The 9099-nt window shown below is 57.9% G+C and overlaps 2 protein-coding genes across 7 annotated transcripts in view; one reads left to right on the top strand and one right to left on the bottom strand.

Moving 5' to 3' along the window:
• The window catches only part of ITGB4 (integrin subunit beta 4), a 37432-nt gene extending 36944 nt beyond the window's left edge, over positions 1 to 488 (top strand). For all 6 annotated transcript variants that reach the window (XM_034942899.3, XM_034942898.3, XM_034942902.3 and 3 more), the window contains one exon: positions 86 to 488. In XM_034942899.3, coding sequence (XP_034798790.3) covers positions 86 to 225 — 140 coding nt within the window. In that variant the 3' untranslated portion in view covers positions 226 to 488. The remainder of the gene's footprint in view (positions 1 to 85) is intronic.
• Positions 489 to 609: 121 nt separating this feature from the next.
• On the bottom strand, positions 610 to 7926 carry GALK1 (galactokinase 1). The gene is made up of 8 exons (XM_003813271.5): positions 7645 to 7926; positions 6567 to 6756; positions 5990 to 6109; positions 5684 to 5819; positions 5375 to 5556; positions 1120 to 1270; positions 880 to 1042; positions 610 to 797 (listed from the first exon to the last, which is right to left on the bottom strand). Exons 1-8 carry the CDS (start codon positions 7897 to 7899, stop codon positions 726 to 728), a joined length of 1269 nt encoding a protein of 422 aa, XP_003813319.4. The 5' UTR covers positions 7900 to 7926; the 3' UTR covers positions 610 to 725.
• Between the last annotated feature and the right edge of the window lie 1173 nt (positions 7927 to 9099).

Consider the following 9099-nt stretch of genomic DNA (forward strand, 5'->3'; position numbering starts at 1 on the left):
GATCCCGGCTCTCCCGGGACAGGGAGCTAGCAGAGGGAGAAGAGCAGACCCCAAGCCAGGTCATCTAATGCCTCCTCCTCCACAGATGGGCTGACCCTGGGGGCCCAGCACCTGGAGGCAGGCGGCTCCCTCACCCGGCATGTGACCCAGGAGTTTGTGAGCCGGACACTGACCACCAGCGGAACCCTCAGCACCCAGGTGGACCAACAGTTCTTCCAAACCTGACCGCACTCTGCCCCACCCCCGCCATGTCCCACTAGGCGTCCTCCCGACTCCTCTCCCGGAGCCTCCTCAGCTACTCCATCCTTGTACCCCTGGGGGCCCAGCCCACCCGCATGCACAGAGCAGGGGCTAGGTGTCTCCTGGGAGGCATGAAGGGGGCAAGGTCCCTCCTCTGTGGGTCCAAACCTATTTGTAACCAAAGAGCTGGGAGCAGCACAAGGACCCAGCCTTTGTTCTGCACTTAATAAATGGTTTTGCTACTGCTAGGCCCTGCCTTGCCCGTTCTTCTGGGGCCTGAGAGGTGCTCCCCTAGGGTAGAGGAGCGGTTCTGACATCCCCCATTCTCTGACACCCAAGCATACACCCACCTCTAGAGGAGGCAGGTACCACATTGGAGGCATAAGTTTATTGAGCACCCGGATATGGAAGATGGCACCGGGCACAGAGCCGTGGGACTGGCCTGCAGGCCCCGCACCCTCACCGTGTGCTGTCCTGGGGGCACCTCACAAGCACAGCACCTTGGCTCCATCGGCTGCTTGAGAGAGGTAGAAGGTGGCAGTCCCGCCGTAGTGCTCCTGTAAGAGGCGGGCTAGGGGTGAGTGGCAGGGCCCCGGGAAGCTGCCGCTCCTGCCCACCCAGGCCCTGGTGCCCGCCCACCTGGATGTGCCGCATGGCGTGGGGAGCAGCGGAGGCCTCCAGCAGTGTCACCGTGCAGCCACCGAAGCCACCGCCCGTCATGCGGCTGCCATAAACCCCAGGCACAGCAAGCGCAGCCTCCACCAGCTGGTCCAGCTCCGGGCAGCTCACCTCATAGTCGTCTCTGCAGAGAGGATATCGAAGGAGTGGGCCTGGGGCCGGCCTGTGCCCGGCAGGAGCGGGGCACCCAGAGGGCCTCACCTGAGTGAGCGGTGGCTCTCCACCATGAGGCGGCCAAAGGCTCTGTAGTCGCCACGTCTCAGGGCGGCCGCTGCCTGGGCCGTGCGCCGAATCTCCCCCACCACGTGCCGGGCCCGCCGGAAGCCCTCTTTGCTCACCAGGTCCCTGGCAGCTGGGGACGAAAGAGGAGTCAGCAGCCGCCTTCTCACTGCCTGGGGCCCCGACGCCTGTGAGGACCAGCAGGCGGTGATGGCAGTGGCCCTGGCTGGACGGTGAAGGGTGGAAGGCCGCGGGGGCGGGGCAGCCTGGCTCTCTCAGACGTGGGTCTGAAGAGCCCCTTTATCACAGTGCCTCCTCCCCCGACTGTAAAATGGGACACCTTGGTCCTTCAGGGAGCAGTGAGGGTTGAAACACTCCATGCTTTCCAAGGTGAGTGCTGCCCTCAAGAGGCCACCACAGAGCAGGAGAAGTTCTGTTGAGCCACATGGAGCCTCCAGGGCTGGGGCTCCAGAAGAGGGGGCAGGAGCAGCTAGGGACCAGCAGGCTGTCCCATCTGACTGGAGCTGAGGCTGGAGAAGTACCTGGGTCAGTACCAGTACTGACTCAGTGTACTGAGCCCGGCCAAACCCGCAGGTTTAAGGGGGAAGGTTGTTAGGGTAGGTGGCATGGCGGGATGGAGGGGCAAGTAGATTCAAAGGACTGAGAAATGAATGGGTGGGCGCGGTGGCTCACACCTGTAATTCCAGCACTTTGGGAAGCTGAGGCAGGCAGACTGCCTGAGGTCAGGAGCTCGAGACCAGCCTAGCCAACATGGCAAAACCCCGTCTCTACTAAAAATACAAAAGTTAGCCGGGCATCGTGGCAGGCGCCTGTAATCCCAGCTACTCAGGAGGCTGAGGCAGGAGAATTGCTTGAACCTGGGAGGCGGAGGTTGCAGTGAGTGGAGATCATGCCACTGCACTTCAGCCTGGGTGACAGAGTGAGGCTCCCTCTCAAAAAAAAAAAGAAAGAAAGAAAGAAAGAAATGAATGGAAATGAGACAGTGGGCGGTGTTTTAGGAGGGAAGAAAACTGAGCATGTCTTGGAGGCTGAGGGAAGGAGCCAGGCAGCCAGGCAGGGTATGGAAGGAGAGGGATTGCGGCTTCTAGGGCAGGACTCTGGAGGAGGCAGGGTGAGCTGCTCCTATGCAGAAGGAGACCTGGAGGAGGGGCAAGGACAGGCTGGGGTGGGGAGGAGGGACCAACTTGTTCCAGTGTGAAAACCTTGGCCAAGGACATCTGCACAGAGCAGGCAGGGCAGGTCTGAGCACTGCTCTGGAGAACGTGACACAGTTCACAAAGGAAAAGGACAGGGAGGTCCCTCGGAGCTGTCTAGTGTCCCTGAGATAGGCACACTTGCACTGCCAGGAAGGAACAACTCAGTGTGGGCAGCACGGCCAGCCAGTCAAGAGCATGGGCCCTGGAGCTAATCTGTCCAGATGGGGTTCAGATCCCAGCACTGCCTCTCACTGTAGCTTCCCCCATCAAAAATATGACAACTGTGGTAGCAGAATGTGCTTTACAGAGTTTTGGAGGGAATTAAATGAGCTAATATTGATAATGACCTTAAAACTGTCCAATAGACTACCTTCCTGGCCATGTGTAGCAGGAGCCTTAAGGATACTTGTATCTTTTTTGTTTTGGAGACAGGATCTCACTCTGAGGCCCAGGCTGGAGTGCCGTGGTGCAATCACAGCTCACTGCAGTCTCAACCTCCTGGGCTCAATTGATCCTCCCACCCCAGCCTCCTAAGTAGCTAGGACTACAGGTACACACCACCACACCTGGCTAATTTTTGTATTTCTTTAGAGATGGGGTTTTGCCATGTTGCCCTGGCTGGTCTCGAATTCCTGAGCTCAATGAATCTGCCCACCTTGGCCTCCTAAAGTGCTGGGATTACAGGCACAGACCTGAGCCACCGCACCCAGCCTACAATACTTGTGTCTCTTGACTCTGTAATCCTACTCCTAAGAATCCATTTCTAAGAAACTATTAAGAGAATGCAGATAGGCCGGGTGTAGTGGCTCACGCCTGTGCCTGTAATCCCAGCACTTTGGGAGGCCAAGGCAGGCGGCTCACTTGAGGTCAGGAGTCCAAGACCAGCCTGGCCAATATAGTGAAACCCAGTGTCCACTAAAAATACAAAAAAAAAAAAAAAAAAAATTAACTCGCTGTGGTGGCACACGCCTGTAGTCCCAGCCACTCCAGAGGCTGAGGCAGGAGAATTGCTTGAACCTTGAAGACGGAGGTTGCAGTGAGCCGAGATCACGCCACTGCGCTCCAGCCTGGGCTACAGAGCAAGACTCAGTCTCAAAGAAAAAAAAGAGAATGCAGATAAACCGGGTGCCTTTGGTTGCAGCTACCCAGGAGACTAGGTGAGAAGATTACTTGAGCCCAAGAGTTCAGGTCCAGCCTGGGCAACTTAGCAGAACCCATCTCTTTAAAAAATAAAAAAGATGGCCAGGCACAGTGGTTCATGCCTGTCATCCCAGTACTTTGGGAGGCTGAGGTGGGCAGATCACCAGGTCAGGAGTTCACGACCAGCCCGACCAACATGGTAAAACCTCATCTCTACTAAAAATACAAAAATTAGCCAGGTGTGGTGGCACATGCCTCTAATCCTAGCTACTCAGGAGGCTGAGGCGGGAGAATCACTTGAACCTGGGAGGCAGAGGTTGCAGTGAGCCGAGATCGTGCCACTGCACTCCAGCCTGGGTGACAGAGCAAGACTCTGTCTCAAATAAATAAATAAATAAATAAATAATAAAAAAGATAAATAAAAAAAGTTAATCACAGTGTGAGGTGTATCAGAAAATAGTTAAGTAAATGACAGAGCACCTGAATGCTAAAATATTGTGGAGCTTTAAAGAGCCACACGGAGGCCAGGTGCAGTGGCTCACACATGTAATCCCAGCACGTTGGGAGGCTGAGGCGGGCGGATCACGAGGTCAGGAGTTCGAGACCAGCCTGGCCAACATGAAACCCCGTCTCTACTAAAAATATAAAAATTGGCTGGGCGTGGTGGTGGGTGCCAGTAATCCCAGCTACTCAGGAAGCTAAGGCAGGAGAATCATTTGAACCCAGGAGGTGGAGGATGCAGTGAGCCGAGATTGTGCCACTGCACTCCAGCCTGGGCAACAGGGCAAGCCTCCGTCTCACCAGAAAAAAAAAAAAAAAAAGAGCCACACCGAGATATGCCTTTCATGGCATAAGATAAGATAGGGTTCTGGGTTCTGAGATTATGTTTAGTTTAAAAAAAAAAAAAAAAAAAAGACCGGCACCATGGCTCACGCCTGTAATCCCAGCACTTTGGAAGGCTGAGGCGGGAGGATCACCTGAGGTCAGGCGTTTGAGACCAGCCTGGCCAACATGGTGAAACCCCAGTCTCTACTAGAACTATAAAAAATGTGCCAGGCGTAGTGGCGGGCGCCTGTAGTCCCAGCTACTCGGGAGGCTGAGGCAGGAGAATCACTTGAACCCGGGAGGCAGAGGTTACAGTGAGCTGAGATCGCGCCATTGCACTCCAGCATGGGTGACAAGACCGAAACTCTGTGTCCAAAAAAAAAACACGGCAAATGGGCTGGGCGCAGTGGCTCATGCCTATAATCCCAACACTTTGGGAGGCCAAGGCAGGAGGACCACTTGAGGCCAGAGTTCAAGATCAGCCTGGGCAACACTGCAAGACCGTCTTTACAAAGATAAAAATTAGCCGGGCATGGTGGCACACCTGTAATCTCAGCTACTGGGAAGGCTGAGCTGGGAGGATCCCTTGAGCTCAAGAGTTCAAGTTTGCAGTAAGCTATGATCACACCACTACACTCCAGCTTGGGCAACAGAATGAGACCCTTCCTCTTAAAAAAAAGGGGGTGGGGGGGAAAGTGATGATATATTACATATACTCAGCTTTGAAGACAGATGTGGAAAAATACTGAAAGGAAACGTGAAAATGTCAGCAGTGGCTATCTCTGGGTAGTGGCCTTATAGCTTATTATTTTCTACTTTGTACTTTTCTACATTTTCCACAATGGAAACATGATTTTTCTGATTAGATAAGACCATTTTAGGATTTCAAGCAGCCCTGCTGAGATTGGAACCCTGGGTGTGCAGTGTTTGAAGGGACTGGGGAGAGCATGGCAGAAGGCCCTGGAGATTGGGGTCCCAGGCAGGGTCAAGGCCACACTGAGGTGCCAGCAGGGAGCACAGCCGCCTCCAGGACAGAGCACCCTGGCAGTTCTCACCCTCTAGCTCTTCCAGTTGTACCTCCCGGAGGCTTTCCTTGCCCAGCGCCCGGGCCACTTCTTCACATTGGCGCCGCCGCACAGGGTACTCGCTGGAGGCCAGGGAGTGGCGGACATTAGAGTTGGTGATGAGCACGGCCAGCTTGGGGTCCGAGAGTGGCACCAGGCTGGTCTCCAAGGACCTGGGGTGGAGTTACAATGGGGGAGATGACGAGGCCAAGTGTGTGCTTGCTGCGCCAGGCAGTGGGCACACTCCACCCAGGAGCTGCTGAGTGCAGGGCGGGAGGGGATGAGGGGAGCGAGCCCAACCTGCAGTCAATGAGCAGCGCGTGGCCTTTCTGTCCCATAAGTGAGATGAACTGGTCCATGATGCCACAGGGCATCCCTGCGAAGCTGTGCTCGGCCTGCTGACACACCTGGGCGCGGGCAGCTATTGTGCCCGAGTCTGCAGTACAGGGTGAGGTGGGGAGGCTAGGGCTGGTGGGAGCAGCAGTGGCTCCAATGACACTCCAGGGAGATTCCCTGCCACCCCCTCCATAAGGCATAGTAGAAGCTGGGACCACCTGGAGACCTCAGGGAAGGAGGGCTGGGTCAGGGCTGGGGCCTAGCTGGTACCTGGACAGAGCTGCTGGAGGAAGGTGTACGTGGCCACTTCCAAGGATGCTGAGCTGGACAGGCCACCCCCCAGGGGCACTGAGCTGACCACCACTGCACTGAAGCCAGGGAGGGGGGCAGCTGCAGGGGAAAGAACAGGTGATGGTAAGAGGGGCTGCCTGGGAGGATGGCACAGGAAGGGCACGTGTCCTGGCGGGAAGGGCAGCAACGGCCTAGCAGCTGTTTCTAGGGTGTGTGTCTCAATTGTCAGAAGCCACCAACCTGCTGGGCCAAGGGACCCACTGCCCTCCATTTTCCCACCCTCTGAGGTTGCTGGGACACTTCTAATTGTCCTCCTGGTTTAGGGCTCTGGAGGGAAAAAAGGCTGGGGTTCAAATCCTGGCTCCTCCAATCAGGTCACGGGAAACCCAGGGCAAGTTCCCGACCTTCTGGGGGCATCAGTTTCCTCATCTGTACAATGGGATGCTCCACTCTGCAAGCCTTCCCCACAGTGTATCAGACAAATGAATGGGCCCTGTGGCTGTGAGGTGGCACTCCTAGTATCAGTGAGGACTTGGCTCAGGCCTGGGCCCCATACCTGGGTAGTACTGAATCACTCCCTTGACATAGTTGGCCCACCGAGGAGTCCCAGGCTCCAGCGAGCGCTGGGCTGTGGGCAGTGGAAACTGCAGCCGCTGGGGCTCATCGGCACCCTCAGAGGTGGTGAGGAGAGACACCAGCCCATCCTTGCGGGGGCTGCCCACCAGCACCGTCATGAGCTCCAGAGCCTGGCAGGAGAGACAAGCAGTACGTGAGGCTTCCACCAGCTGGTGGAGTAAGCCTCTCCAATGACACTGCCTCCAGCCGAGGTTCTGATGCCTCCACAGTCATCAGGTTCTGAACCTCCAGGTTCAGCGTCGCAGGGAAGATCCTGAGGGCCAGCTGACCTTGGGGGCTTGAGCCCTCCCCCTTTAGGTCTTCAGGGGCGGGGCGGCTGCAGCTGGAGCACAGACCTGGACTCTGCCCTGAGCTGTGGGGCAAGGGGGAGAGCTAGCCCAAAGGGAAAACAGATCACCGGAGCTCCAAAGCCTTTACATTTTGGGGTGGCTCTGGACATCCTGTACCTGTGCACTCCCCAAGCTGCAGATGGGGCGGAAAGCGCCCCCCGCTGAAAGCTGGGAGTCCTCACTCCCAAGTCGCAGCCCCGCCAAGAACCTGCTGTGTGACCTCCAGCAGTTCACTGGGCCTCTCTAGGCCTCAGTTTCCTCCTCTGTAAATTGAACGGGCTGGGCCAGAAGGCTACGTTCGCCCAGGTCTGCGGTTGGGGCCCCACGGTGGCCGGAGGCGCGGAGTGTCCCCTTCTGCGTGGCACACAGGGCCTCACAGTTTAAGGGGAACATGCTCCCAGGTTGAAGGCGAGGAGCCCCAGCCCCCAGAGGGCGGGCTTGAGCCAAGAGGCGGCCGCGCACCCTCTCCCGGCCACTTCCTCGCTTCCTCCCTTCCAACGTGGGGAACAGCCCGTCCCGGGGACTCTTCCGTGCGCCGGTGCTCCAGGCGCAGCTGCCCGCCCCACATCTCCCGCGGGAAGAACTCGCCCCCAGCGCCCCCGAGGCCCGCCCTCCTCGGCGGCCGGGACAGGCGGCGGCGGGCTAGGGGCTCCCCGCGCAGCCCCTCACCATAGGCAGCACCAGGCCCTGGTTGTAGTCCGTGTGTTCCCCGATGAGGTTGACGCGGCCCGGCGCTGACACGGCCAGCTCGGGCTCGGCCCCGAACTCCTCCCGGAAGGCTCGCCGGGCCTCGGCCAGCAGCTCCGCGACCTGGGGCTGTCTCAAAGCAGCCATGACGCGCGCCTGCAGCTCTGCACAGCCGCTCCGGCACAGCCCCGTCGGCGCGGGATGCTCGGGCGGGGCCCCGCGCGGGGGTGCGCACATTCCCGCCAGCCCCGCCCCGCGCCCGGACGCCCCGCCCCCAGACCTCAGCCGGTTCCGCCCCCACCCGCAACTCCGGTGGGAATCCAGCTGCTGGGTGGTGGGTGGCAGGGGCTAATGGTGCCGGGTGGGATACAGCGCCCCCGATGGTGTCCTTCCCTCTGGACTTCGGGAAGAACCAGTGGCCACTCACTAGAGTGAGAATAGCCCTGAGTGGCACTTGGCATGACCAGGATTTCTGAGCTGCCCTTCCCTGGCGCTGGTGACTTTCTATGTGCCTCACCACCCACCACCACCCACACAGCCAGAGCAATGGAGCTGGCACCCGGGTGACCTGGGATTCCCAAAGGGATCTCCTAGGTCCCCAGGGCCAGCAGCTGTGAGAGGTCATCAGCCTCTGATCACCAGTCTCCAAGAGGGTGACCTGACACTCACTGTAAGTAGAGATAAAGACAGACAAGTTTGGGCCGGGCGCAGTGGCTCACGCCTGTAATCCCAGCACTTTGGGAGGCCGAGGTGTGCAGATCACCTGAGGTCGGGAGTTGGAGACCAGCCTGACCAACATGGAGAAACCCCATCTCTACTAAAAAATAAAAAATTAGCTGGGCATGGTGGCTCATGCCTGTAATCCCAGCTACTCGGGAGGCTGAGGCAGGAGAATCACTTGAACCTGGGAGGCGGAGGTTTCGGTGAGCTGAGATCACACCATTGCACTCCAGCCTGGGCAACAAGAGCAAAACTCTGTCTCAAAAAAAAAAGACAAGTTTGGTGGTGACCAGAGAGCCAATTTTACAAGCTCCTTTTCTAGGTAATACGCAACAGCTCCTAGCAATGGAGAACTGGACTAGGGTGGCGGTGGCCAGCAGTGGGCCCAGCCCCTCCCTTAAGGACCTGCCACAGCTGTCCAGGTAGGTTGTGCTGTTGGCCCCAGCAGGCACTTCTTCAGCCCAGAAGCCCTTGTCTCAGAGGCATGGCCTTGTTCCCAGTCAGGCACTCTTCTCTTGCTAGCCTGCATCCTAAACCTGCAGGCCGGCCCCAACTGCTGCCTTGATACCTGCCCACAGCTGCCCACCCTACATGGAACCTTGAAACTGAAAGACTGAAATGTAAGCAGCTTGCTTGGGGTTAGGGTGGGAGTTGTGTGGGGAGTTATGGCCAGGGATGTAGCTTGGGGCCTGCTCAGGGGTGTGCCCAAAGAGTGGG

This window comes from Pan paniscus, chromosome 19 (genome assembly GCF_029289425.2).
Source record: "Pan paniscus chromosome 19, NHGRI_mPanPan1-v2.0_pri, whole genome shotgun sequence".
Lineage (NCBI taxonomy): Eukaryota > Metazoa > Chordata > Mammalia > Primates > Hominidae > Pan > Pan paniscus.

Excerpts from the sequence above, each read along its gene's own strand:
- GALK1 (XM_003813271.5), bottom strand. The coding sequence starts at position 7,899 with ATGTGCGCACCCCCGCGCGGGGCCCCGCCCGAGCATCCCGCGCCGACG. Across the intron at positions 5,820-5,989 it reads CCTCCAGCAGCTCTGTCCAG|ACTCGGGCACAATAGCTGCC; the intron begins GTACCAGCTAGG and ends CCTGTACTGCAG. Across the intron at positions 1,271-5,374 it reads ACAACTGGAAGAGCTAGAGG|CTGCCAGGGACCTGGTGAGC; the intron begins GTGAGAACTGCC and ends TTTCGTCCCCAG.